The sequence below is a fragment of the Penicillium expansum genome (assembly GCF_000769745.1).
Source record: "Penicillium expansum strain MD-8 chromosome Unknown contig146, whole genome shotgun sequence".
Classification (NCBI taxonomy): domain Eukaryota; kingdom Fungi; phylum Ascomycota; class Eurotiomycetes; order Eurotiales; family Aspergillaceae; genus Penicillium; species Penicillium expansum.
Window position 1 is genome coordinate 48,984 of NW_015971173.1, and position 27,591 is coordinate 76,574.

General features: G+C 47.8%; 13 protein-coding genes across 13 annotated transcripts; 6 read left to right on the forward strand and 7 right to left on the reverse strand.

The window, feature by feature from the left end:
• Positions 1-178: 178 nt before the first annotated feature.
• PEX2_045400 (bifunctional aminopeptidase/epoxide hydrolase) lies at positions 179-2,466 on the forward strand (the record flags this gene model as incomplete). The annotated part of the gene is made up of 8 exons (XM_016741815.1): positions 179-514; positions 569-653; positions 719-938; positions 995-1,112; positions 1,166-1,285; positions 1,340-1,708; positions 1,779-2,266; positions 2,340-2,466. 8 exons carry the CDS (start codon positions 179-181, stop codon positions 2,464-2,466), a joined length of 1,863 nt encoding a protein of 620 aa, XP_016603278.1.
• Positions 2,467-2,684: 218 nt separating this feature from the next.
• Positions 2,685-3,657, reverse strand: PEX2_045410 (uncharacterized protein; the record flags this gene model as incomplete). Its single annotated transcript, XM_016741816.1, has 2 exons — positions 2,685-3,232; positions 3,297-3,657. The coding sequence occupies 2 exons, from the start codon at positions 3,655-3,657 to the stop codon at positions 2,685-2,687; spliced, it is 909 nt and encodes a 302-aa protein (XP_016603279.1).
• A 595-nt stretch (positions 3,658-4,252) lies between these two features.
• PEX2_045420 (TIP41 family protein) lies at positions 4,253-5,176 on the reverse strand (the record flags this gene model as incomplete). Its single annotated transcript, XM_016741817.1, has 3 exons — positions 4,253-4,366; positions 4,423-4,813; positions 4,875-5,176. 3 exons carry the CDS (start codon positions 5,174-5,176, stop codon positions 4,253-4,255), a joined length of 807 nt encoding a protein of 268 aa, XP_016603280.1.
• Positions 5,177-5,790: 614 nt separating this feature from the next.
• PEX2_045430 (aurora family serine/threonine-protein kinase) lies at positions 5,791-7,067 on the forward strand (the record flags this gene model as incomplete). Its single annotated transcript, XM_016741818.1, has 3 exons — positions 5,791-5,889; positions 5,946-6,878; positions 6,933-7,067. The coding sequence occupies 3 exons, from the start codon at positions 5,791-5,793 to the stop codon at positions 7,065-7,067; spliced, it is 1,167 nt and encodes a 388-aa protein (XP_016603281.1).
• Positions 7,068-7,624: 557 nt separating this feature from the next.
• On the reverse strand, positions 7,625-8,456 carry PEX2_045440 (mitochondrial inner membrane protease ATP23; the record flags this gene model as incomplete). The annotated part of the gene is made up of 3 exons (XM_016741819.1): positions 7,625-7,852; positions 7,906-8,165; positions 8,225-8,456. The coding sequence occupies 3 exons, from the start codon at positions 8,454-8,456 to the stop codon at positions 7,625-7,627; spliced, it is 720 nt and encodes a 239-aa protein (XP_016603282.1).
• A 231-nt stretch (positions 8,457-8,687) lies between these two features.
• On the forward strand, positions 8,688-10,224 carry PEX2_045450 (glutamate 5-kinase; the record flags this gene model as incomplete). Its single annotated transcript, XM_016741820.1, has 5 exons — positions 8,688-8,727; positions 8,786-8,973; positions 9,048-9,158; positions 9,212-9,307; positions 9,370-10,224. 5 exons carry the CDS (start codon positions 8,688-8,690, stop codon positions 10,222-10,224), a joined length of 1,290 nt encoding a protein of 429 aa, XP_016603283.1.
• A 524-nt stretch (positions 10,225-10,748) lies between these two features.
• Positions 10,749-11,792, reverse strand: PEX2_045460 (putative beta-1,6-glucan biosynthesis protein (Knh1); the record flags this gene model as incomplete). The annotated part of the gene is made up of 3 exons (XM_016741821.1): positions 10,749-11,283; positions 11,445-11,545; positions 11,601-11,792. The coding sequence occupies 3 exons, from the start codon at positions 11,790-11,792 to the stop codon at positions 10,749-10,751; spliced, it is 828 nt and encodes a 275-aa protein (XP_016603284.1).
• Positions 11,793-12,089: 297 nt separating this feature from the next.
• On the forward strand, positions 12,090-13,095 carry PEX2_045470 (signal recognition particle receptor subunit beta; the record flags this gene model as incomplete). Its single annotated transcript, XM_016741822.1, has 2 exons — positions 12,090-12,302; positions 12,358-13,095. 2 exons carry the CDS (start codon positions 12,090-12,092, stop codon positions 13,093-13,095), a joined length of 951 nt encoding a protein of 316 aa, XP_016603285.1.
• Positions 13,096-14,848: 1,753 nt separating this feature from the next.
• Positions 14,849-16,599, reverse strand: PEX2_045480 (cystathionine beta-synthase CYS4; the record flags this gene model as incomplete). The annotated part of the gene is made up of 4 exons (XM_016741823.1): positions 14,849-15,442; positions 15,496-16,172; positions 16,241-16,275; positions 16,340-16,599. 4 exons carry the CDS (start codon positions 16,597-16,599, stop codon positions 14,849-14,851), a joined length of 1,566 nt encoding a protein of 521 aa, XP_016603286.1.
• A 1,515-nt stretch (positions 16,600-18,114) lies between these two features.
• PEX2_045490 (hydrogen/calcium exchanger domain-containing protein) lies at positions 18,115-19,562 on the forward strand (the record flags this gene model as incomplete). The annotated part of the gene is made up of 2 exons (XM_016741824.1): positions 18,115-18,917; positions 18,971-19,562. The coding sequence occupies 2 exons, from the start codon at positions 18,115-18,117 to the stop codon at positions 19,560-19,562; spliced, it is 1,395 nt and encodes a 464-aa protein (XP_016603287.1).
• Positions 19,563-19,794: 232 nt separating this feature from the next.
• PEX2_045500 (putative cyclin-dependent protein kinase complex component) lies at positions 19,795-20,589 on the reverse strand (the record flags this gene model as incomplete). Its single annotated transcript, XM_016741825.1, has 1 exon — positions 19,795-20,589. One exon carries the CDS (start codon positions 20,587-20,589, stop codon positions 19,795-19,797), a length of 795 nt encoding a protein of 264 aa, XP_016603288.1.
• Positions 20,590-23,176: 2,587 nt separating this feature from the next.
• On the reverse strand, positions 23,177-24,864 carry PEX2_045510 (uncharacterized protein; the record flags this gene model as incomplete). Its single annotated transcript, XM_016741826.1, has 4 exons — positions 23,177-23,788; positions 23,849-24,319; positions 24,375-24,654; positions 24,701-24,864. 4 exons carry the CDS (start codon positions 24,862-24,864, stop codon positions 23,177-23,179), a joined length of 1,527 nt encoding a protein of 508 aa, XP_016603289.1.
• A 368-nt stretch (positions 24,865-25,232) lies between these two features.
• Positions 25,233-26,950, forward strand: PEX2_045520 (uncharacterized protein; the record flags this gene model as incomplete). Its single annotated transcript, XM_016741827.1, has 2 exons — positions 25,233-25,738; positions 26,263-26,950. 2 exons carry the CDS (start codon positions 25,233-25,235, stop codon positions 26,948-26,950), a joined length of 1,194 nt encoding a protein of 397 aa, XP_016603290.1.
• Between the last annotated feature and the right edge of the window lie 641 nt (positions 26,951-27,591).

Below are 27,591 nucleotides of genomic sequence, written 5' to 3' on the forward strand. Positions count from 1 at the left end.
GACGCTTAGAAACGGGAAAATGGGGAGATGGGGGAGATGGGAAGATATGGGAGGGGGGGAAAAAATTCACTGCAACCTCATGAATCCCACCTTTGGTCGTTCCTTTACTCGGAACTTGAATCCTTTCAACTCCGTATTACGTGCTTCTATCAAGGTGCAATTCAAACAATTCACCTCAATGCGAAATATGGCTATGGCTACTATCAACCCTCCGCGGGATCCGAATACCGTGAGCAACTACAACAACTGGCGTTCCACCCATGTCACGGCCAATTTCGATATTCTGTTCGACCAGAAGAAGCTGGTGGGAAATGTCGTCCATCAATTCAAGTCAATCACCGATGGCGAGTCCCAGGAGATCATCCTAGATACCAGCCATCTAGACATTGGCGTGGTGAAGGTGGATGGCCAGCCATCCAAGTGGGAGTTTCTCCCCACGTTGGAGCCCTATGGTGTGCCATTGAAGATTAGCCTTGATAAGCCCGTCAAGTTGAACGGCACGGTTGAGGTTGAGGTATGTTTTGCAACCATCTCACCTCATGAAGCTCTATCTCACTTAAAATCATAGATCGAGGTGAAAACCACCGACAAGTGTACCGCGTTGCAGTGGCTCACACCTGCGCAAACCTCAAACAAGAAACACCCATACATGTGTATGTGACACTCTTTGAACTTTCTAACTTTCCCTGGAGCTCCAGTAGCTGACAAAATTGCCTAGTCTCCCAATGCCAGGCAATTCACGCCCGGTCTATCTTCCCTTGCCAGGACACGCCGGATGTCAAAGCCACCTTTGACTTCAACATCACCTCTCCGCTTCCGGTTATGACCAGCGGTCTGCCGATTCGCAAGTCGTCCATGGAGTCAAAGACGGGCCACCAACTGTATCGATTCCACCAGTCGGTGCCAATCCCCAGCTACCTCTTTGCTATCGCTAGCGGGTAAGAATCCATTCACCATGCTCAATGGGACTGTCTATTAATGTAGAACTCCATAGTGATGTCGCCGAGGCTCCAATTGGACCCCGGAGTGTCGTTGCAACCAGCCCTGACAAGCTGGAAGAGTGTAAATGGGAGCTCGAGGCTGATACCGAGAACTTCATCACAACAATCGAGGTACACATCCTATCTTCTATTCATATCAATACCCAATCTCTGACTTCGCACAGAAAATTGTTTACCCTTATGCCTGGGGTGAATACAACGTTTTGATCCTGCCGCCTAGTTTCCCGTACGGCGGCATGGAGAACCCGATTTTCACTTTTGCCACCCCGAGTATCATCTCCAAGGTACGTAGTATCCTCTGTGAAATTGTTAGATAGACCACTAATAGGTCACTCCAGGACCGTGAGAACATCGATGTCATTGCACACGAATTGGCTCACAGCTGGAGTGGTAATCTGGTGACCAATGCCTCATGGGAGCATTTCTGGTTGAATGAAGGCTGGACCGTTTACCTTGAGAGAAGGATTTTGGCTGCCATTCACGGCGAAGCCTATCGTCACTTTTCGGCCATTATTGGGTGGAAGTCTCTGACCGACGCTGTCGAGCATTTTGGTGACGACCATGAGTTCACTAAACTTATCGTTGATCTGAAGGGCAAGGATCCCGACGACGCATTCTCAAGTGTTCCTTATGAGAAGGGCTTCAACTTCTTGTTCTACCTTGAGAATCTTGTTGGCAAGTCAAAGTTTGACAAGTTCATCCCTCACGTATGCAATCTCTCTTCTCTCGTGCGGTTTCTTCTATTGACCTTTTCTTTTCTTTTCTTTTCTTTTGCAGTATTTCACAACCTTCAAGTGCAAATCGCTTGACTCCTATGAGTTCAAAGCACTGATTCTGGACTTCTTCAAGTCAGATGCCGAGGCTTCTAAGCTTTTGGACGAAGTGGATTGGGACAAGTGGTTCTATGCGCCAGGCCTACCACCTAAGCCAAGCTTTGACACATCGATGGTGGACGTGGTCTATGAACTTTCCAAGAAATGGCAGTCCCTTCCCGACTCTTCCTTCAAGCCTAGTGTCAGCGACATCCAGGGTTTAACGGCAAACCAATTGGTCGTCTTCCTGGAGCAGATGCTTGTGCTGGAGACACCTCTCAGCCCCGAGATCTCGAAATTGATGGGTGATGTCTACAGTTTGGCCAAGAGCGAGAATATCGAGGTTTCGAACCTCTACTGCCAGGTTGGCATGAAAGCAGGAGATGACAGCGTCATTGAGCCAACAACCGAGTTGCTGGGCCGCATTGGACGGATGAAGTTTGTGCGACCTTTGTAAGATGCCCCCGTTCTGATTGCAGATTCTGTCCTTAATACTGACCTGGCCTTTTTTCTTTCTTTTTTTTAGGTTCCGCAATCTCCAAAAGATCAATCGCCCTGTCGCCCTCGCAACATTCGAGAAGTACAAGGACTTTTATCACCCTATCTGCCGAGGCATGGTGGAGAAGGATCTGTTTGGCAAGAAAGACAACTAGGTCGTTCTCTCTTTCACTCCGTATCGCGTTTTGCTCAAAAAGATAGACAGTGGATGCTTACCGATTTGGTTTTTATGTCGTGATCTTAACCAATAAAAAATTCTTATGCGAAAAGAGTAAGGCAATTAAATATTGTACATGTCTTTATAACCAAATGATATAAAATAGCAGAACGGATACCATAAAGGCAAACCACTCACTTGTGCGAGGATATCCCCTCATTTGTTTGCCTGAACAAGTTTCTTGTCCGTCTCCGAATACTCGAAGATAGCAGTGTTCTTCTGATCACCACGTCCAAGAGCGAAAACAAGATCCACCTCGTCCTTCTTTGATAGATCCGACAAGACTCGGCGCATGTAGGCCACCACCTGTGCAACCTTGGCCCAGTCAATTTCTTCTTTCCCATCTGGTCCGGTCTGACTTCCCTTCCAGAGGTTTCTCCAGACAGCGGCGCCCAGCACCGCATCACCTTTGGCCAACCCCTCATCGTATGCAGCAATGATTCCACGCCATTGAATGAACAGATCCTTCAGGTACTTGTTGCGAATAGTGCGACTACCCAGATCATGATACGCGTCCATGCGGTGTTCCGCTTCATGTGAAAAGTGATCGATCAGGTGGCGGGAGTAGGTAGTAACGCTATCGCGGTGGGGCAGGGCACGAAGGCGAACTGTCAAGAGATACATGTGGAGGAAAGTCACCTGGGACCAGGTAGAAAAGGTTGGCAAGAGGCCGAGCTCTACAGTGACGCTCAAAATTAGCTCATCTTCAAACCAAAACATAGCCCAAGCCAGAAACTGCTAGGATTGTCTCACCTTTATACCACCAACCCTCTCCAACACCAAGATCCTCGCCAGCTTCTGTTTTTGGGACCTCCGCTCCCTTTTGCGACGCTTGGGGGATCTTGTAATCCGCTTGGCTGGAACAGGCCTCAAATAGCTTCTGTGTCATGCCATACGCGACATAAGTCTCGGCGGCATTTCCAGGTCTCCGGGAAAAGTTCTTGGCCAAGTCGGAGACCTTGCTTTGCGAATATGATCGAGTGGTGATCGATTTCAATGGCTGTTCCGTAGACGTGCAGGAGGCGGACACCAGTGTTATCGGGTTGCGACTAGCAGATCTGGAAAGGCAAAGGTTCTGGGACCCGCGAATCTCACGCGCCCATAGTGTTGATAATCTCCTGGATGACATTGCTGAGGATGTGGAATTCGTGAATTGGTCTCTTGTGATTGGTGATCTGGGTCTTATTTTTTGATAAAATACGTTTGCATTGTTTGTTCCGATAAATCGATGCTCCTATCCAAAGGGACAGCCACTGAGATCCAGAGCCCAATTTATCTTTTGGAGCGCCTTGAGCAATTCAAACCCCATATCTGCGTATATATGGACATATAGTAGTAACTACTACTGAAATGAATTGCATTTTCGCACCTTTGTATTCTACGTGGAGCCTGCTGATTATTTAGTTGAGGATTTAGTGCTATCTAACTCAAGCTCTATCCCATTCATGTTCATCTGCATCGTTTGAATATGTCTCATGAATTGATCATTAAGTGTGGCAGTAGGTCTGCAACCCAATCAAGTCTAACAAAAGACTCATGTGGGCAAATCCGGGGCATTTCATTCCCAACGTTTAGGCGTATGGTCGTCATGATCGTGTATTGTATTTCCTTTGTGGGGATTATCATTTTCAAAATGACGAACAGCCCAGTAACACTGATATCTGTATCCGAGTCCAATGGTTGGCTATGCCCCGCGGATAACCAGCAGATGGAGTGTCGATATCTCAATCGCCTAGCACCAATCGCTCGGAGCGCTTTTCTACAACAGGGAGAATCTCAGAGAGTCGATTGGGATCTCTCAAGAAAGCCGGAATATCGTCTCTGGTTGCTGCTAGCATCTGTGGATCATTGTCAGATCAAACATACATCCACTTTGTCCAATGGCCGCACATACCTGTCGAACTTTCTCATATTCACACTCCTTTGAGACATATTCCCGAATAACTTCACCTGTCCCAAAGTCCACATATACTCGAGTATCTCGGAGTCGGATCAAGACGTGGTCCAGCCTCATGAAGAACCTTGTCAATAAAAGGAGTCTTCCTGGCATGACTCGGATCTTGCAAGACAGCATGGTAATCCCATTGTCCGCCAGCTCGTCTTCGTAAAGAACAACCTCGTCAAAAAATAGGATGGGGTCTGGGCGCTTCAATAGTTCAATCGGAATGGGCTTCGTCGTTGGCTCGAACGGCCGCGCATTAGGATGGAGGGTGCCCTTGTAGTCGGTGCTATATGACCAGTCGAACGGCTTCACAACTTCTTTAATCCCTTCATGGGTTTTCTCCCTAGGTACCAAGCTATTAGTTGCCACGATTGAATAAGCGCAAGTGGGAGGTTGCGAAATACCTGCTCTTTTGCCATTCTCCCGAGTACGCGACCTGGAGCATGGATTGACCAGTCTTGTCCACCAGGTCCAAGGCATCAAAAGCATTGAAGTTGATACCCCAGTTACCCTTCTCATGCTCTATTGCAACATAATTATCGCCGAAGATCATTTCCGGGGGTGCAATCCCGAGTTTCTGGGTCATTTCCTCAATCGGGTCGGCTTTGAGAATGGGTAGCTTCTGAGTTGAAATTCGAAACCCGTTGACGGTGATTGAGTTAGGTTTCTTTGCCTCCGGGGAGACCGTTGCACATGTTGTTGCCATGTTTAGAGGTCGACAAGAAGCAGCGAGAGATTAAAAACAACTGAGGACCTCTAGGGCTATGTATGAATGTTTGCGATCGGAGCTGATAGCGATAACCCCGCGAACGGAGAAAGAGGCGGTCCGACCCTGCGACGTTATTTGTTCGGCAGAATCTTTGAAGGCTCCAGAGCTTGTGATTTGGTATTGATAGTCAATGGATCTGCCATTTTCAATTTTCAAATTCTTTTTTGAAGGCAGTAGCCCACTGCACTCAAAATATCTTTTTGAGATCGATCCTGACAGCGTCATCAACCTCAAGCCGCAAACATAACACACTCTTCAAGCATATTATTGATACGGCATAGGCGCCGAGAGCGGAGATGATGGCGGTGTGATAGGGTACATATATTACATCAGCTGAGTGTTGCTGGGGTGACGCTCTGGGGACCGCCCAAACATCCGAGCTTCTGTTTCTCTCTCCATCTTTGCGATATCCATCGACCAACAACTGATCCCGTGCAAAGTGGTCATGATTGCACTGAAATAACCTTAACCCCAGATTTGGCTACTTTTTATACAATTCTCTTCTTCATATTCCTTATTCGCCTTCCATTAATCCCATACACTCTCTCGCCATGGCGACGACCAAGACGCTCGAAGCTCGCTTTGAGCATCTATCCATGAAAGATGAGAAGGAGAATGGAAACAGTGATCGAACCTATGGAAAGCAAAAGGTACTTGGCTCAATGCAACCTGGTTAGGGATCCACCTTACTGATTGATTTACCAAGGCGCCGGTCTCTTCAGCCCAGTCAAGCAGCAATTCTAATCGAGCTCAACTACTGAAATTGGCTCTTCAAAATAATAATGAAAACAAGGCGAATGCCATGAACGTTCCAGCCTCGCCAGGCAGGGGATCCCATGGCGCCTTAGTGACACGGAGCACCGATGAAAACGGGGACCAACGCACATCTTCTTCCCTCTGCGAGCAGCCAACTGTCCCCAAGGACTTGCACTTAGGAATGTTTGAAATTGGCAAACCACTGGGCAAGGGCAAGTTTGGGCGAGTTTACCTTGCCAAAGAACGTTCATCCGGCTTCGTGTGTGCATTGAAGGTGCTACACAAGTCTGAGTTACAACAGGGTGGTGTCCAGAAGCAAGTCAGGCGTGAAATCGAGATTCAGAGTAACCTACGTCACCCTAATGTCTTGAGGCTCTATGGCCACTTCCATGACAGCAAACGAATCTTCTTGATCCTCGAGTTTGCTGGCCGCGGTGAACTGTACAAGCACCTTCGCAAGGAGCATCGGTTCCCGGAATGGAAGGCCGCACAATATATTGCACAGATGGCTGCAGCATTAAAATATCTGCACAAAAAGCACGTCATGCACCGTGATATCAAACCTGAAAACATCCTTGTTGGCATTCATGGAGAGATCAAAATCAGTGACTTCGGTTGGAGTGTCCATGCCCCCAACAACCGACGCCAAACGATGTGTGGAACTCTCGACTACTTGCCCCCAGAGATGCTTGCTCATGGTTCCAAGGACAACTTCTACAGTGAGAAGGTGGACTTGTGGAGTCTAGGTGTCTTGACTTATGAGTTTTTGGTCGGCGAGGCTCCGTTCGAGGATACCCCTGTCATGACCCAACGGCGTATTACGAGGGCAGATATGTCGGTCCCCTCCTTTGTGAGCCCAGAGGCGAAGGACCTTATCAAGAAGGTGAGTCGATCTTTCTATCAGTATACTAGGCCCACTTGCTCACATAATATCTAGCTTCTTGTTCTTGATCCCGCGAAGAGAATCCCGCTCGAGGAGATCCAGCGTCATCCTTGGATTGTCAAGCACTGTGAGAAAGACGATCGAACAGTGAAGCGAAGTTCGGGTTCTTCCAAGGAGGGCAAAGCATGAAATATAACTTGCCCCTTGCATTACAGAGTTTCTGGGAGTTCTGGGTCTCTTTTCTTTTGACAACTTTCTCATGTGGGGTTTTGGGGGTTTGAGCCTGCAAGCATTTTCAAGGCGTGTTCGGTTTTGTCTTGGAGTCCAGCTGGAGAGGTACTGGCGATATGGCGATATGGCGATATTTTGATCTTAATTTTATTTCGCCTCTGACGTGTTCAATACAACATGATACATTCCAACAACTCGAAAGAAGGTACTGCTACCTATGATGTCTAGCATTTTTCATTAAACCATGTCATGTCGTAAGGCGAAAAATAGTATGCGACTCAATCTGTAGTTTGTGTTCCCCGACTTGATTGAGAACCACTATTATAGATTATAGGTACATGTATAGTTTAATCTCACCTAATCTCTAATACCCAACAGATCATACATAGCCGTGCCTGATTTTACTCGCAAAAAGCGTTAGTGTCGCTAGTGAAACCCATGAAATATAGTACATCCAAACAATATCTATCATACAAAAGGGTGGAGAATAGTACAACGCTGCATGAGTTGTGGTATCATCGGTAGATCTCATCAAATGGGCGTGTGTCCCTGAAACAGCTGTCCCAGACTTCATTGACAACCCTTGTGGCATGGGCTTCGTCTTTACAAGTTGGGCGTGCTCGCACAGAGAGGATGGCTCTCCGTCGGACGCACTCTTGGTGCTGTTGTGTAAGCTTCCACTGCCCTCTTCGGAAGAATTCGCGCGCCCATCTGCACTCGCCGCTGAGCGAACTAGCTCGAATCTAGATGGATTCAGCAGATGTTGACATTTTGAGACAATAAGAATAAAACATACCTCGGTACACGCTGCATGCCGCAGATTATCAGACCAATTCACCTTGAACCTAAGGTGATCAAAGGCATGAACCATCTCATGGGCCATGGTATCTTCGAGATGTCCCTGGTCCTTCATCTCATTTGCGCATATCAGGATTCCATATTCCGGGTCGAAGCCACCACCCTTCCGATCAGTGCAGCGGCGACAGTAGATGTTATGATTGTGAAGATCGCCCCCTAATTGTTGAATGCTTTCGCTGAGGAATCGAATCGTAGGACCTTAATAAAATTGGCCTTGTCAGTATCCGTCCCAGATAACTTTTAGACGAGGAACTCACTATATTGAAGAAGATAGTCCCGCTGATGCTCACAGCGCTTGCAGTCTGCTTCTTCATTGCGAGTGTCTCGCGCAACACGAAACTGCTCGATTCCTTCGTTGGACATCTTGCCCGTGAGGATGGAATAGATATTGCGGAATTGGGTCCAGGTGTCATCGCCAGGGAGGAAGCCTGTAGTGTCGGGCTTTATATTTGAAGGTGCAGCCGCACCTGGCGACTGGGAGTCTGTCATTTTCGATCGTGAACTTGTCGAGTGTTATCCATCACTGCGCGCGATAAAGCGAGATCCTCCGCAAATGGCGGTGTTAATCAGCAGAATCAGCGCCGGAGTCGGACAAAAAGTGCTTTTCCGCAACTCATCACCGCGGGGCAGTGAACCAGACAGGCCTTTCTGTAATCTTTTCGTCTGTTTCTTATTTATTTATTTGTTGCTAGCAGAGCTACTTGAACTGGAATTTGCGCCATGGCGACCTCATCGGGTCTCACAATTGTGATCAAATTAGGTACGGGGATCTATATCTATTCCCCAATGACTCAAGTACTGATCACTCGATATAATAGGAACGAGTTCAATTGTTGATGAAAAAACCCACGAGCCAATTCTCTCAATCTTGACATTGATTGTAGAAACGGTGACCAAGCTACACAGGGATGGCCATCGGGTCGTCCTTGTATCATCTGGGGCCGTGGGCGTTGGCCTACGAAGGATGAATGTGGACCAAAGACCAACTTATCTGCCGCGCATACAAGTACGTCTTCGAGTTCTACAGAAATAGGAGCACTATGATATATCTACTGGAAAATTTGCTAATAGAATTTATAGGCTCTCGCTGCAGTCGGCCAATGTCGATTGATGAGTCTTTGGGACAATCTATTCTCGCATCTTCGTGTCCCTGTGGCCCAGATTCTTTTGACAAGAAATGATATTGCTGATGTATGTACTCTTATACCTGCCCATGCCTGTTCTATTACTGACACTCAGTGCAGAGAACCCAATACGTGAATGCGCAAAATACATTTGGACAGTTGTTCGATATGGGGGTGATTCCTATTGTCAACGAAAATGATACCCTGGCTGTTTCTGTAAGGAAATTTAGAGGTCTCCCTTCCAGCCACGATCACGCATCTGACCCAATGATTTTCAGGAAATTAAATTTGGCGACAACGATACCCTTTCTGCAATCACCGCGGCAATGATCAAGGCAGACTATCTGTTTTTGATGACCGATGTCGACTGCCTTTACTCCGCAAACCCTCGAACCAACCCAGACGCAAAACCTATTGAGGTGGTGACTGATATCTCCTCTCTCGAGGCCGACGTCTCATCGGCAGGCTCCTCTCTTGGCACTGGAGGTATGAGCACGAAGATTGTGGCTGCAAAGCTTGGAACCAGCGCTGGTGTCACTACGGTTATCACTAAGAGCTCAAAACCAGGCAACGTCCACGATATTGTGAAATATCTACAATACCTCGAGGCTCGGTCCAATGGTGTAGCAGCTGACGACCAAAATGAGGCACCCACTGCTCCTCTTCATACCCGATTTATCCGTTCAGATACCCCGATTCAATCACGGACATTCTGGCTACTCCATGGACTGTACCCCCATGGTACATTATATATCGACCACGGAGCTTACCACGCACTTTTGAATAATGCCAATCTTCTCCCGGCTGGGGTGGTCGGAGTCGAAGGCCATTTTGGACAGCAGGAATCTGTGCGGCTGGTGGTTGTTGATCGGCCATCTCCAGATGCCTTGAATGGTGATTTTATCCACCATAGAGAGGAACCCAAGGAAGTCGGTCGGGCGCTGGTGAACTACGGAAGCATTGAAATCGCACACATCAAGGGCCACCGCAGCACACAGATTGAGACGCTACTTGGCTATGCCGATAGCGACTATGTGGCAATGCGAGAGAACATCTCGTTCCACCCCGAAGACCACAGTCATACAGTGACACCGTCATTAACACCGGCCTTGGAGGAATGGAAGTCCTCTTGAGTCATAATGTTAGATCACCCACGTATATCACGAACAAAAGCGAAAACAATCTCTTGCATTCAACTGCATTAAACGGTCGATATTCCCAGTCAAAACTTGATTGTTCCAAGAAGTTGCTTGAGATATATAGGTCAACAATCAAAACAGAAGAACAAAAAGAGACGTCTAAGTCAAAGGTTATACATCGAAAAGTCTCTTGCACAAAGTATGCTTTTTTCACCACCTTCACATACATCTAAAAAGACATTTGAAAGGCCGCATAAGCGACCAACTATTGTTGTCTAGGTGAATGAGAAAATCACCAAAAGCATGAACTCCAGGGCGTGAATGAAATCACTTGAAATTTGGACGTTTCCACGCCAGACTAAGCGCCATGTAAAGATATCCGAGAAAAGGAGAATGACGGGATGCTCAAAAGCCTATCAATCATTCCATCGGTCCAACCACTTCTGCATTCTCTTGTCTAATGTGGGGGCAGGAGCGGGCGCAGCCTGAAGAAAAAAAAAAAAAAGAAGAAACAAGGGTCAGCTTTCAAAGCCAACTGACATCAAGCATTCAAGAATCAAACTCACCGTGTTCTCGATGGTGTTCGCCGTCCACGTCGCAAAAGCCGTATCCGTGTACAGGACGGTTGGTGCGCCTAGGTAGGTAGTCGCAATGGAGAACGGGAAAGGCGGATATTGAGGAGTAGCCGACCTAGTTGCGACAGTAGTCCCAGCGCTCTTGGGCATGGGGGCATATTTGATTGAGCCAGTCTGCTCACCGTATGGTACAGTATGCTGGTCAACTGCAGCAACTATACCATCTCCAACGCCACCGACAGCAGCCACCTGTCGTTTGCGCAACTCATTGTGCTCGGCTTCGCCTTCGACGGTTGGGGTTGGGAATTGCAAGGCTGCTTCCGTTGAGGAACTCTTGACGAGACTCGAGATGTTGAAAGTTGAAGTAAGTTCTGCGGCCTCGATGAGGTGATCATCGCCTTGGACCGCAGACCAGGGAATAGCGATAGCGGGAATCGGCTGCATTGACTTGATCGCGGCCGTTACTTTGGTCGAGAAGCTACCTTTCATATTGGTCAAAGTGAAATGAGAGGTGAACCCTGACCAGTGATTATGAGGGCCTGATAGAACTATCTTGAGGAAGCTAATTGAGACCCGGCGACATTGGTCAGTCACAAAAGGAATTGATGAAGCTATTATTGCTAGGGGGAATGGCCTTACTATGCATTAGGCTCATTTCCACCGACACTTTGATCGACTCGAAATGACACCACGTCACCAGGAGCATAGGCATGATTGTTGATGACTTGTGATAAAGTGTCCTGAAAATGTAGTGAGCTCTATATTTTCCATTTCAGCAAAGAGAGAAAAACATACATAGGCACCTGTCGTCTCGTCACCGGCACAGAGATAAAAATCATAAGTTGAAGTCGACTCGCCGTCTAAGCCCCAAAGCAGACTCACGGCAGCTGCACCATCGAAACTCAGATCATATGTTGTGATCTTAGAACTGATTTGGCCATAGGCCGCCGTAAATAACAGTGCAACCTGAAGCAATTGGACTCGCATGTTGATATGATTGGAAAAACACAGATTTCAAAAGAACAGAGAATGATCTCCCAGTCAAGAAAGAGGAAAATCATCCCTTCATAGGCTTCATAGGGTTTCCCCCCCCCCCTCTAGGGCTGGTATGTGCATCATTCCTAAGCCCTTAGGAGAGAGCCCTTGAAGCCATAGAACGTGAGATGTGCACTAAGATAAGGGGACATGGTCCGTGTTATCAAAGGCGGCTTCTTCTGTCAAAGTGTCAGCCCACGACTTTTTGACAATTTGGGACACCTTGGGACAACTTGGTCTCTTACAACTATGTCGTCTCAAGCAAACTGGAACTCAGTCACTGGCATTGCCACACTGTTGTTCAGTGGCAACCTTGTTGCTATTGCTATTGCTATCCTCTTCACCTTTGGTGTCCCCATCGCACTACACATCTTCTTCTTCCAGGCTGTAGCGTCTCCGCCCTCGAGTAATTTCTTACTCCTAGGCCCCAGTGGAGCTGGTAAAACTGCTTTTACAACATTGGTAGGCTCCACGACCTGCTCCGGAGTGGTTGAACCCTTGCTAATCAATGGTATAGCTCGAGGCCAAGTCCTCACTCGCTTCGAACAAGTCGCACAGCACCCACACCTCTCAACAATCAACTCTAGTGACCGTGACCTTACCACCGACTGTCCCAACCGGTTCCAATCGCTACCGATCGGTGAATGATCCCTCCTTAAATGAGGCCGTCCGGAATCCAATCAAGTACCGCGTAAGGGATACCCCTGGTCATGGCAAGCTCCGCGCCTCGCAAGGGATCGCCGAGCTCCAGGCCATGTCCCAGTCAAAGGACATCAAGACAAGGCTACGTGGTGTGGTGTTTATGGTTGATACCGCTGCTCTAGTTGACGAAGCGACGCTCCGTGATACCGCAACCTACCTACACGATGTCCTTCTCTTTCTCCAGAAGCGCGCAAAAAACGGGTCATCGAGCAAGCGGACTACTGATGTCCCTGTCTTGGTCGCCGCGAACAAGCAGGATTTATTCACTGCGCTGCCACCGGGAGCGGTGAGAGAGAAGCTGGAAGCGGAGATTGATCGCATCCGCAAGTCGAAGACCAAGGGTCTTCTGGATGCAAGTGCAGATACTGGGCTGGAGGACGAAGAGGAGGAGATCTTGGGTAATGATGAACAAGAAGCTTTCAGCTTCAAGCTCCTAGAGCACGAGGTCGGCGTCAAGGTCGATGTGGTTGGTGGTGCTGTCAAGGGCGACTTGCAGGAAGAGTTCGGATCTGGAGTGCGCCGCTGGGAGGAGTGGGTTGGGATGTGCTTGTGAGCGATACGACTTTTTCTTCTCTTGTCTTGATGGTTCAAAATAGTAAATAGGTGGTTCTGTTATACTTTGCTTGTATATGTTATGCCAAAAGAAAAGTTGCACCGAGAAGGTCCTTGAGAGACTACAATGTGGTTTTCTATTGATATTGCCAATCCAATCCCAGTGTCTCCGTAGCTTGGGCATCAACCCAATCCTGTATGGTCATTAATGAGAGAAACAAAATGATAAAAAAAAACACCCACACAATACTCACCCACAGATCTCGAGCCAGCTTCATATCTCTAGATATCACGCTGGGCTCACACAGCGTCGCGACAGGTATAAAGTACTGACCACGATGGTTCTGCTCTCGCACTTCTCGACTAGTAGCAAGATATAGAGCCGTGGCAGCACCATCCTCCAGACTCTGACCCAACCAGGATCCTGCCGTTCTTATAAGCCAACCTAGCAATTTCCCAAAATAAGAATCCCACTCGAGCCATTGATCAGTAACAATGTTGCCCGGAAAGAACGAGTTGACATATATCTGCTTGCTCGCTGGATCTTGATCATCCAGAAGCCGCCGACTGAGCTCTTTCACGAAAAGGATGTTACCCAGCTTTGACCGGCCATACCGCCATATTCCATCGTACAAGGCAGGCCACTTGACGCGTGACGATGAGAACAGAAGATCCAGATCGAGCTGTTGGCACCAATAATGGAACGATGAGCTAGTTACGATAATTCGTACATCGCTGCTAGGTGTCACGCCGTTCCTCAATAGAGGTAGGAGTGATGTGGCTAAGATTTGGTGTCCGACACAGTTTGTCGCGAATACACGCTCGATATTCTGAGCTGAGCGCTTGCATTCATTTTGAACACCAATGGCTTCATTTTAGGGAGGTAGGTCAATGTGCGATGATCAGAAGAGATGGGGGGGGAGAGAGAGATTTACCTGCATTGCAAACCAATATATGAATCCGGTCTGTGACTTGTTTTATCTTCTCAACTGCGGCCTTGACATCCTGAATATCCCCCAGATCGCATTTGACAAACTCGGTTGGGATATCATTCTCCAGTGAGATGCCCTTGCGGTGTCTCCATTCCTCCTGAGCAGTGATGTATTTGTCCTCACTTCTGGCAATGATGATCACTTTCTCTATATCGTGTAAGAGAAGCTGGGTAGTGATCTCTGGATTTCATTGTTATACTCTGCAGAACATCCAATTGGCTTGAAATCAGGAGCTCTGCTTGCCTTTGCCAATGCCTGCTTGGCCACCCTGGGACAATTAGTTGCTAGCCCGAGATACAACGAGAGGGAACTTACTGTCACTACAGCCACCTGGTCATTTAACGCCGGTGTGTTTCCCAGGGAGAAGTTCCGATAGGTAAAGATTCCTGTCATCGTAGAGTTCTAGGTTGGAGTGGGCAAAGTCGAGAGGATTCCCAGGCGAAGTTGGATATATATCTGACCTGAATCGACGTCATCGCCACTTGGAACCGAACAGATTTAAAAAAAAGGAAAAGGAAAAACCATGAATATATTCTCTATGGTGTGCATTAAGTATTTTATCATATTCAACGCCTTTGCGCTGTACGATCTAGGTATTGCAATCCCACAATGTGTTGAATCCCATCGGGGAAGGCCTTCATGCCAACGCAAAAGAAACGCCTATCCCAAAATATCAAAGAATGTTCAGGAATGTTGAACCCCTACCCAACAAGCAATGTCTCATGCGAATGCGTTTCAGGAAACAAAAGAAAACATTTTTTTTTAGGCCTTGTTCGTCTTGGACTGGTGCAGCATCCAAGTGAGCAGGTCGACCTTGGTAACGATGGCCAATGGCTTCATCGCACCACTTTCGTCCTTCTCGGTCACAACCGCAGCACTGTTCCACTCGAAGAAGCGGTTCAAGACACTAAGGGGTGTATCCATGGTGATCTCGATGAAGCCGCGACTCCGGGTCTGGGGCTTGAGGGAGTCTATGCCCTTGGACAGATTACGGGGGTCGGTGACCACCTCTGAGATCTTTGAGAAGTCAAACATGACGTCGGAGACGGGGCTCTGACCCGAGGCCCGGCCGTGCGTCAGTCGGCTGAGAACGTTGCCGAGCGTAACGAGACCGACAAGCTTGCGTCCAGATGGGGCAAGGACGGGAAGCTGGTCAAAGCCTCGGTCGCGCATGACCTCGATGGCAGTCTCGCAAGGGGAGTTGGCTGTCACGGTGGTGATGGGCTTCAAACGCAAGGCGCTGACCTTGGCATTGGCCAGAGGATTAGACTCGGGCTCCTGTGTTTGAGTTGTCGATGCAACGGCGGGAAGCGATGGGAGCAGATCGTTGGCTGCGAGCCAGTCGTCATCGGCGAACTTGAATCGGTTAGCTGGATAGGAAAATAAATCGGAGGAGGATTTGATCCTACCTTGGAGAGGTAACTTCTAATACTGTCAGGAAGAATTACAACGACGACATCGTCCTTGGAGAACTTTTTGGCCTCATTGGCCTTGACCAGAGCCGCAATGGCACTACCACTGCTACCGCCGACCAGCAGACCCTCCTCGGCAATCAGACGCCGGGAGTACTTGAAAGACTCCTTATCTTCGGTCTTGATCCATTGGGTCACGGCATCTCGGTCCAAAACCTCGGGGATGAAATCATACCCAATACCCTCCACCTTGTATGGCTCATTCGCACGAGCTTCATTAAGGGAGGGAGGCAGAGCGAGAATGGAACCAAAGGGATCAGCGGCGATCACATTGATATCAGGGTTGTGCTTGCGCAGGCCACGGGCAAGACCGGTGATGGTACCACCAGTTCCAGCGCCAGCGACAATAGCACTGATCTTGCCATTGGTCTGGGTCCAGATCTCCTCGGCAGTGCCAAGCTCGTGTGCCAAGGGGTTGTTCGGGTTCTCGTACTGATCCAGGATGTGGGCATTGGGCAGTTCCTTCTCGAGACGTCTGGCCACGCCGATGTGCGATTCCGGCGAGTCAAAGGCGGCTTCGTTGGGGGTTCGGATGATAGTCGCATTCAAGGCACGCAGGACGGCGACTTTCTCAGCAGACATCTTCTCTGGGAGGGTAATGATGGTCTTGTAGCCTGAGTAGAGAAGAATAGACAAAATTAGGACAGATCGGACAAGCAAAGCTTCGACAATAGAAACGTACCCTTGACGGCACCAACCAGTGCCAGACCAATACCACTGAAGGAATCTCAATTAGCATCCGCGCCCATGACGAAGCCAAAGAGAAGATGAAAAACCGTACGTGTTGCCACTGGTGGGCTCAATGAGAGTGTCACCAGGCTTGATGCGACCAGATCGCTCAGCCTCTTCAATCATGCGCAGAGCAATACGATCCTTGACACTGCCACCGGCATTGAAGTACTCCAACTTGGCGTAGACGGTAGCATCGATTCCCAGGGTGCGGGGCAGGTGGTTCAATCGCACAAGGGGTGTGTTGCCGATCTGCTGGGTGATCGTGTCCAAAGTGACCGGCGGGATGCCAGGGGTAGTGGTAGAAGCCATGATGTGTGCGTTGTGAGGGAGAGATGTAAAAGAAGGAACCTTGGAAGGTTCACAATTTGAAGAAGATTTCGCCATCGACTTTTGCGCCCCGCCCGATGATAACCGGGTGTCTGTGGGCCCATGTCGTAGTACGTTGTACGTTGTACGGATATCTACATACAACATATGTAACCACTTGATTTAGTTTGTATTTCAGGATATATGATAGTTTAGATGATAGTACATGGTATATATATAAGTGTTAGAATGAGCTAATACCTATTTTTATTTAGCTATAGCTCATATCATGTCTATACATCGTGCGTAGATGGGCCTATTTTATATGAAAAGTCCAATAGAAATATCCAATAGTGTCCAATCATATCCAATAAAAGTCTCAAGATCAAATCAGAAAGAGTGCACTTCTAGTTCAGGATGTATGTCACATGTTATACACGAAAAGACTATATTTTGTGGCTAACACCAAATACAAAAAAAAAAAGATATACGAAGTATTAAAAGACATATGTTGTAGAAAGACTATAGGAAAAAAAAAAAAAACAGGAAACACAAGAAACACAAGAAACACAAAAAAGACCAGAAATAAGACAGGCCGACTATTCTTGCACGGAATAAACATATTGTACGGAGTAGTATGTTGTACAAGCATACTGCCGAGGTCTCCAACTTTCCTCAACCCTGCCAAGTCAACATCCACCAGTCTTGCTAAGTTTTACTAAATCTACAAACTTCTAAACTCCTGCTAACACTGGCTAACCTTAAGTACTAGGGCGATCTCTACCCACTAAATATTGAGTGATTGGCTATTAACCCCCTCGTCATGTTGACCAAGATCAAGCTCTACGAGCTCTTCCGGTCCGATTATTGCCCAGTTCCATATACTCTGTACTCCGTACCGAAAATGCGCTTAAAAACGACAGTTCTACAAAGCCAAGGCCGTGGCTGTGCAGGAAATAGCCATTCCCCACACTCGATTGGTGTTTCATCCCCTGAGAGACCAAGGCTGAATGCGAATATTACACAGAACGCCAATCATCTCTGGACAAGAGAGCAAGTTGATTCCGCAAGCCGAGTTTGGTAGTGCCACACGTCGTTAACTGATGATTTTTCATTTGCTTTCTCTTCTTCTCGAGCCAAATCGGACACGGGATACGGCGATCTTCACGGGAAAAGCATCATGGAGCAACTGGCTGCGCCAAGACCTCCTGGCTGTCCATATTGAAACATTCGAGGGCTGATTGGCTCTATCAAGTGCCAGCACATCCCACTGTTTTTATTTTGCCTCCTTTATATTGTATTGCGGCCCAGACGCTGTATAGTCTTTACAGTCCCCTAGCTCTTGTTTTTTTTTTTGCTTTTTTTGCTTTTTTTTCCCCCCTTGTCTATTCCTGCGTGTTTTGTCTTAGCATTTATCGAGATCGATACATTTTTAATTTGATTTTATCTCACCGTCTGGTACCTTGCGTGTACTTGGCCCGATCCCCCCGATCTATACGGAGTAGTTATCGGTTAAAAATGGGCTCAATCAGGTCAACACATTCACAGAATGCTGACCTCCGTCTCCGTGGGAGCAGCGACCAGTCGAAGACGGTCCAGGAGAAGCGCTCGCAGAACTCGATATTGCCCACTAACTCCACCACTTCCAAGCGAGCATGGGCCTTATTTCGCGTGGACACAGCTGGAGAGAGTGGTCGAAGTGGCATTCACCCATGGCATCTTCTCAAGGTATGCTTTAGGAGTGTTTGTACGCTTTCGATGGTCGTGAATATCCTTTGGCCATTTGTTCCCGCCGCGATTGTCATTCATTTTGCACGATCCGATCTTCACGTCTGGATCTTCAGTCTCAACTACATCGCCATGGTGCCCTCGGCAAACCTGCTCGGCTTTGCTGGCGGAGAGCTAGCCAAAAAGTTACCAAAAATGATGGGCATCATAGTGGAAACAACCTTGGGCGCTGTGGTGGAATTAGTGCTGTTTATGGTTTTGTTGCATAACCATGGCCGGACCGAACACTCAGATCTGATTCCTGTCATCCAGGCCGCTATCCTTGGTTCCATCATGGCAAATCTCCTGCTTTGCTTGGGCATGTGTTTCTTTGTCGGCGGTATCAAGCGTGACGAGCAAACCTTCCACGAAGCCATCAGTGAAGTTGGTACTGGCCTGCTCCTTGTCGCAGGGTTCGGTCTGTTGATTCCAAGTGCGTTCTACTCCGCGCTGCGTGGAAGCGTCAATGATCATTTTACTCTGGCACAATTGAACGAGTATGCCTTGACGATTAGCCGTGCCACTTCGGTGATCCTTCTCGTAGCATTTTTGATGTGAGTGGCATAGGGCTCTTGCCTATAATTTGACCACTAACACTCTGCGATAGATATCTTTTTTTCAACCTGCACAGCCACAACTCCATTTTCGATGAAATTTTAGAGAAAGACGAACATCACGACGAAGATCGACACGAAGAAGCCGCGAGAGCAAAGCTCACAATGATAGAATGCTTCGTTGTCATCGCTGTTGCCCTGGCCTGCGTCTGCATGTCCGCCGTCTTCCTAGTCCAAGAAATCGAGTATATCGTGGAGCGCGGCGTCTCGGACAATTTCCTCGGTTTGATTCTCGTCCCTCTGGTGGAAAAGGCCGCCGAGCATCTTACGGCCATCGATGAAGCCTGGGACAACCAGATCAACTTTGCACTCTTCCACTGCCTGGCCCCTTCGATCCAAACAGCACTGCTGAACGCACCGCTCACTGTCATTGTTGGTTGGGGCATGGACAAGGATATGAGCTTGAACTTCGAGATCTTCATGGTTGTCCTCCTTGTACTCTCGATTCTGGTCGTTGGGAATTTCTTGCGTGATGGCAAGTCTAATTACCTTGAAGGTGCTCTTTGTGTGCTGGTTTACTTCATCATCGCCGTTTGCACTTGGTACTATCCCCCAGTGCACACAGCCTCAACAAACCAGTCTTGAAAGTGTCGGGTGTTTTCTTTAAGCGTGTCTGATTCGCAATATATATTGCATACTGTATATCACTCATGATTGGTGTTGTGGGGAGTTTGATGGGGGTGGGACTAAAGCTCCATAGATGGTCCGAGTAAATAACTGTCTGAACATCAGACAGCACCTAGCTAGTCAGATAAGGCCACATAATGTAATATGATCTCATATGAGACCAATAAATACAGTGTGATCTGACTGGGTGTTATTCTAGGGGAGTCTGAGGGCGCAAGGCTTCGTTCATCAACATCTGCGCATCAACACGCAGTTCAAAATCGGCCAGGAAACAGAAGCTGATCTCGAGTTTCGATAATTCCTGTTCACTGACTCCACCGACCTTCGCAACCCGGCTATGCGGATAGCTCAAGTCCTCTAGAGCCTTTGAAGCAACCCAAACACCAGCAAGCACAAGCCTGTGCATATTCTTCGGCAAAACTCTTAACACATTCTCGACCAACGTCATCTTAGATATATACCCGCTAGCTGCGAGATAGACCGCCGTAGACATAGGACAGTACTTATGCAAACGAAGCAGATACTCATTCAAAGGAATCGGCGGCACCTTCTTTGACAAAAATTTCTTCGCCAAGATAGCCATCTGAATCGCTTCTTCTGTCGCCCTCGCAGGGTCAATAGGGTCATTCGAGTCCTTAACATGTAGCCCGACAGTATTCACCTTGAGCTCGTCCTCAGCAGGGGTATCATAACCCAGAGGCGTGGAGCCATGCGTATGTAGCTCATCGGTGCCGTCCGGTTTCTGGGCAAAGTAAGCGCCTAGCCGCTCGATATTCAAACAAAGCAAGTGCAATGCAGCCTCGGGCGAAATATCAAACACGGCGGGGGTCAGCGACGAATCAGAATTGTCGGCAGGTTGGTGACGGCCAATATTATCCAACGGTGAGCCGAGCTTCAGCATGGTTGGCGCGGGGTTTGCATTTTGGTTGGAATCTGTGTCTTGGGACACGGACATGGTTGTGGTTTGTGTTACGGCGGTGGCCATTGTGTGCGCGTGTGGATTGTCTTCACTGCCACGCGCAGGCGCGGGCCTGGTATGGGTTTGCGAGTAGAGCGCACCTGGACCTTGGGGTGGATGGTGGCTCCCTGGCTGGGTATCTCATTTTCCAACGAGTGGTGTCTGGCCTCTGTTGGGACCTGGGCTCGATTTGTGGCGCGGATCTCGGACTCGATCACGGGGGAGGGGAATAGGGAGTTGAGTGCGAGATATGACCGATGGGGTTTGCTCTTTGTAGAGTTGTTTAGTGGGGTGAGAGTGAGAGTGGTAAGTTGTTTTGGAGTTCTATATGAAATGAGAGCCTGACGATTGACTTCCAAAAGTATTAAGCTCACTCTGAAACCTGATATATATATATGCGAATGAAAGGTTGAATTGAGGATTGAAATGAATTCAATTCAAAATAAATCAACAAATCCAAGTCCAAGAAAGGAGAATAGCGAGAATGGCAAAAGGGGAGATAAGAAAGTTGGCACATGTGACCTTTGACCTATGGGAATCTATGGACTATGGACTATGGACTATACAACGTATAAAGTACAACAGATCATAACATTTCCCTCAAAACCAGAAAACCAGACTTAAAACGCCTATCCGTATATCCAAACTCCATACAAAAAAAAATAGCAAAAAAATTCACATACCAATCCTAGCACCCTCTCCACGACGGTACAAGTTGTATGCACGATTGACGGTCAGATTACAGACGCGATAACCCCCGTTATAGCCCAATAGAACTCTTATGTCAATGTTTGAGGTGTCTCCAATCTGACCGACAGCCGCGCTTACGTATCGTACCGGCATCAAGAGCCTGCTAGGATTGGCAGTGTGATCCTCGAGTCTGATGCCGGGAATAGGAGGCCAAAAATCAAAATCTTCAGTCCGGCTTCAACCTGTAGTCTGTTGAAAAACGAAAGGAAAGACAGCCTCGACAATCAGGGGAGCTGGTTTATCCATCAATATCTGCGAATGCCTCGATATGCTGGGTCACCGGTAAAGCTATAGATGCGAGAGACCTAACGCGGCTGGAGCAACCAAAATGCTCGATTCTAGAACCAGGGGTATGGCCCTCGTCTGCATTGTCCAATGACACGCTGACTCGAGCTTGAAAGTTGATGCAAGCCCTGGTGAATGACTTTCGGTTCTCTTGTTTCGTACCGAATACCCACAGGGCTTGAGTCCCGGGTGTTACGGGGGCCTCGCGACGAATAATGTAACGGATATCTGAATTCATATTCGTCGCTTCGCGAGAAACCCTGTGCCGGGTACCTAGTTTCATGCTCGTGATCAGAGTCCTCGAACCGTACACGTTTGTGTGTTCTGCTGTAACGCGGCTGTCGTGTCTCTAGTTTGACCGATAATCGTACATTCGAATCATATCTTCTTCTAGCAAAATTAGAGGCCATTTCATAGTCTGGGGGATCAACCACAAAGAGTCTGGAAGGCGGTTCATAGGCTGGTAGTGCATACCGTGAACCGAAGTCGCGAACAGGTTCTGATCTATAAACCAAATAGGAAGGCTGGGGTCTCATATTTATCGAGTGTAGGTATGTGCGCTGCCGTGTTCTCTGTCTTCTGTCAATTTTTGGTTCTTGATACTCGACGGAATCCGAAGATAACTCGAGGGCAATGAAGTGATAATAAATGATCCTTGAACAATGCATCTGGAAACAAAGACACCTTGGAACAAGGGAGTTGTTGGGGGGAAAAAATAGACGGAGAAATAAAGAAATTGGACTCGACGAACCTCATTGATTACAGCACGGGCGAATTGTTGGGCGCAGTATGTATAAGACATGTGAACAATGGCAAAAGCAGGTGACTCCTTTCAAAGAGTAAAAGATAAAGAAGGATTGGTATATATTTGGCTGGAAACCAAGAACATTTGACAAAGGTGGTCTTATATAGATTGAAAACAAAGAGCTTTTTATATTAGACCATTCGACAATGAACATGGATTTGAAGGCAACATCTCCTTGAAGATAGAGGAGCTATAATGAAGTAATTAAATATTGACTCTCTCTCTCCAAAAGCCGAATAATACCAACCCGAGGTCACCAGGGCGCAGTTCAACGAGTCAGCGGGGTTGAAGGCCAGTTGCCTGGTGACAAAAATCCATGTTCAACCCTCTTCCATCACAGAGGAATGCAAAGTTGGAGTTTCATCTCTATGAAGAGGTCATATCAAAAAATGGTATAGTGTGATTAGGGTGCTCAAGATACCCGTGGACAACGTAGAACCTGTTATTGTCCATAGCACAGCCAACCCTTTTTCGGAGAATAGTACAATGACGGGCATCACTGCCTAAAATATTCACTGCGCAACATTATTCAGGAGTCTTCAAGTCATCCATCATAGGTGAAGGAATCCGTCAGCCACACACCGCCAAAAGGCGTCAAATCAGAGGTCAAGCCACTTTGGCGCTAAAAAAAACCAACTGCGATTAAGAGCCAACCATTGACATCTTCGACTGCGACATCAGACCAACATTTCATGCATGAATGCGCAGGTCCATAGAAACAATAGAACCGTGAAGAAAAAGATGGGCCTGGGCAGCAAAGCTTCGCCACGATTCCTATGTCCACCTCTCAATTAATCTATCCTGGTTGCTATCACGCTGGTGGAGAACATCCAAATTGAGCTTTTGGACCCCATTTTGAAGACTTGTAAGTTCTTTCTCAAGGCCCGAGAGCGCTGACTCCTCTGAAAGATCGCGCATGGATGTTTCATAGTGAGAGTTGGCGTGTAATGAGTAACGAAGAAGCTGGGATGCATTATCCAACGGTGCCAAAGAAGTCACCAGAGGAGCGTCCACCGCTATATTGAGGCTGTGAAGTGCTTCGGAAATGTGATATCGCTTCTCATGGAGATCACCAACCCCTCCATTCTCACGGGGGTGGAAGATTGATTCTGGCGGTACACCAACACGCCTCAAAAGTCTTTCTAGTGAGGGTTGGGCAACTACAGGCGCAGTGGGCGTGCGGGTGGCAAAAAGGAGGCCTGGCTGTAACGATCGGCGTCGCAGAGACTCCCGTCGGGATGATGGCTGTGTGACGAGTTCGCTGCCTGCTTCGGATTGATATAAGGCGGCTAGCTGTTCTAACAGTTCCGAGGACGACTCCCGGACCCCGAGTTGGTTGGTGAGATCTTGCTTTACCAAAGTCATCTCAATCAACATGTCGAGTGTCTAGAAGGAGGAGTCAGTTCATTTCCTGATCAATGGCAGTGCCGAGGTATAGCCCCATACCTGTTCCAGTTTCTCCTGTGACGCCACTCGCAGTTGATCATGCTCGTTCTGGAGTTCATGGAGGATAGGCTCATGGAACTGCTGCCTGGTCGACATTTCTGCCAAGATTTCGATCTCCGGATACAGAGATTCTAGTTCTTCCTCGAGGGCAGTGCTCGTTGCCCCATCCATAACTTCGGAATTGGAGCCGCCTGCGTGAATTGTTTCCAGGTATAGTCGATCGAGACGGTAGTGTATTTCCTCCGCCACGTAGTCTGACAGCATCGAACTAAGCTGGTTCGTGCGCTTGACCGTAGATGCATCATTCCCACGATACTTGATACTGGACATGAGCGTTTCCAGACTCGCGAGCGCCTTGTCGTCCTGCTTCAACCGGGTAGACAGAGAAGCGAGTATTCTCTTGCTTTCCGCGGCCGACTTGTCCGTCGCGGTTTTAAAATCGGCCTCCAACTCATCGGCAAGCTCAATTGCCTACGTAGAATCAGGATCAGCAACATGCGACGGTTCGTAACGGACATGCCCCTACCGCCATCGTAGTATTTTGCCTCCCCGCTTCATGTTTCTTTTGCAACCGAGCGATATCTCGACTCCGCTGCTGCGCCACATTGTTTTCCAGACCCAATTGCTTATTGAGGCTTGCACATTGGAATCTCAAAGTCTCGGTTTGTTTTTGAATATTTGCCGTTGAGGCTTCGAGGGACTCGATCGCGTTGCGGATTTCGTCTTCGAGGATAGGCCGGGTTGCGCCGAGGTCTGGGTTGCTGAGAATAGGTTGAAGAGCGCCCGAGTTTTCGAGTTTGAGGTACCTGTCTCTAGTTAGTGATGTCTTGTCATTATATAGCTGAGACGTACAACGCGAGCTCATCTTTTGATAGCAGAGTGTCCGGGCGGAGATGCTTGGAGGCCCATTGCAGATTTCTGTCATCCCCAAATGTCGACTCGATTACCTCCCGCTTGGCTAGGATATTTCGATCCTTGAGAATTGATATGAGCTTGTCGGTGATAGTGTCTTCCATTGTTGTTTTTGAGCGGTTGTGATGTGGAGAGACCTGATAAACAAGGAGCTCTGAGAGTGGAGCTCCGACGGCTCTCTCAGTCTGGGTACGAGGTACGGAGTATATATTTTTAGTTTCAATTTGGGGGAAGAAACATGATTGTTATAATGTCTATTTCTATATACAATACTCTGCCTTTGACATAAATTCATCTATACTATGAATACCTTTCAGGAGAGCGACCAAGAGCCTGCCTAGGAACCATTACCATGGGGTCAAGCCTGGTGTGATCTGTAGTGAACTGGTCAAACAGGATGTCTGCCGAGGCCCTCGCACCAAAACATCAAGTTTCGGTTTTTCGCATCTCCTTTCCTTCAACTTACGCCCACATGTTCCGAACTCTGTGCTTTCCCAAGGCTTTGATTCGACGCAGTGTCGCTACACGGGCAAAAATGCTGTCCCTGCAGAGTCTTCCCGATGAATTGCTGCTCAAAGTGATCAACAAACCTTCGGTATACGACGTCATGGCCTTGTCGCAGCAAAGCCATGGAATACATGCTCTATGTGATGTGAAAAATCGTCAGAAATATCATCAATTGAAGTTCGGCCGAGAGAAGTACCCGCAGACCCATGAAGCTGTACTCCAAGCTGGCCGAGACACATTACTTGCCATTTTACGAACTCCCTCCCTTGGACATTATCTTCGTCGTGTAGACCTGTACGGAACTGGAATGATTGAGTTTGATCCTGTCTCCGAAAATTCCATCCAAGATTCTATGCTTTCCCCTGAGGACATCGACAGACTCAAGCAAGCAATCCGAGGCGCCGGCTTCCAAGATGCACAGGAGCGCGAGTCAATTTTATCTATGCTTTCACGAAACCCTGCTAAATTCCAGTAAGCTTTATCTCTATCTAAGAATATCTCATCCGCTTTTGCTACTCACTAGCAATATAGATCTGATTCAAGCACGGAAGCACTTCAGTTCAAAGATGCCCTCATTACGCTCTTAGTTGCAGCTGCCCCGAATCTTGAATTCATTTCAATGTATCCATTACTGTAATACATTCGATCTTCATCTGCTAGGAATTATGAAAGGGTGAATCTTCTCCAAAGATTGCTATATCGGGCCTCTACGTCTACAGAGTCGGTGCCTTACTGCCAAAATCTACGGAATATTAGCTTCCACCCAGACAATAAGCTTAACGAATCCAATAAGTACGTTGGAGACCCATATTATCATCGGCTTAATATGGTCCGTAAACTACCGGCTATTGAATCGGTCGCTTTTAAGCTGGTAACGTGGAGCAATGAAGTCGGAATACCACCTCCTCCAACTATAGCAAGGTCAGCTTTACACATTCTATAATGGAAAGTTGGGATCTTTGCCGTATCATCAAATCCGCTAAGACCTTGAAAAGTTTCACTTCTACTATCGGTGGTCGTTTATACCCTGGGGGTGGCAACTCCGTGTTATACGTGACTCCGATATTCAAGTCACTTTGGACGCACCGCCAGACTTTAGAGGAATTGAATCTGGATATAGAGAGCCAGATACCTCGACAAGAACTATATGATAAGGAATATCAACCCCGCCAAGAAGATAGGATGACCGAAGAGGACCGAAAAGATTATAAGGAGCAATGGGCAGACGAGCTGCAGGAGCTAGCCGCCCCAGAAATCGCACCCGTGCGTGTCTCCCTGAAAGACTTTCCACAACTCAAGAATCTCAGTATTAGAGCCCATACGCTATGCTATCTAGCTCGAGGTGCAGGAGATGGCAAGAAGCAGCTTGACTCAAAGTCTTTCAACCTTGTTGGTCATATCCCGTCTACTCTTGAGTCTCTCCGTATTTACGGGCTCGGAGAGCCCGTGGATAGGAGTACCCCCTATCTGGATTACGAATCTGATCTAGATGTCGATGCCCAAATTGAGCAGCTGGCGCGTGAGAAAGATGCCAAACTGCCAGGACTGAAGATTTTTGAAGGCGTTGACCCTTGTATTCCAAATGGCAGGACTGTGGATGAAGGGGCGGATGAAGATGATCTAGATCTTTTCTGGAAAGATCCAGATGACACCAGGTTTGATGAGGTTGATGCCGACGTTTGATGATACTGTAATGTCAATCTATAGTATCAATGCTGTCACCAGTGTACATTAGTCCCTACGTACAATAATCTATGCGCGCTAGGGCCTTGGGGGTGGGGCCAGAAAAAGAGTTAAACTGCGTAATGAAATGGATCTTCACTTCTGCCCTTTTCCTCTAGTCGCAACTGGCGGGAGAGAAGGTCATGGCGGTGCTGTAAGAGCTCTGTGAAAGAGGTCTGTTGGTTGCGCTCTTCTGCTTGTCGTCTCCCTGATTGCTTCTCGCATGGCCAAGGATGAAGATCGTAGATGGCAAATTGGGTCCCAGGGACCGGATGACGGTAGAGCTGCACTTCTTTATAGGTCAATAATATATATGCCCGCAGAATATAAAGGCATTCAAGTAAGAAAAGAGTAACAAAAATAGTGACCCGAGGATGTTAAGTGTCAAGTAGGATATAGAAAGATTCTCATGATTTCAAGTTACCACTAACAATAGCCTTGAATGCATATATCATCGTTCATCAACTTGCTGTGGATGTTGTTTATGTTATATCAAGATCGGCAGATCAACCGGGGAAAAGAGACCGAGAGCCAAAATGCGGCTGCCTGTGGCTGAGTAATCAGCTAAAAAAAAAGGAGCAATTCAAGATGTTAGAATCGAC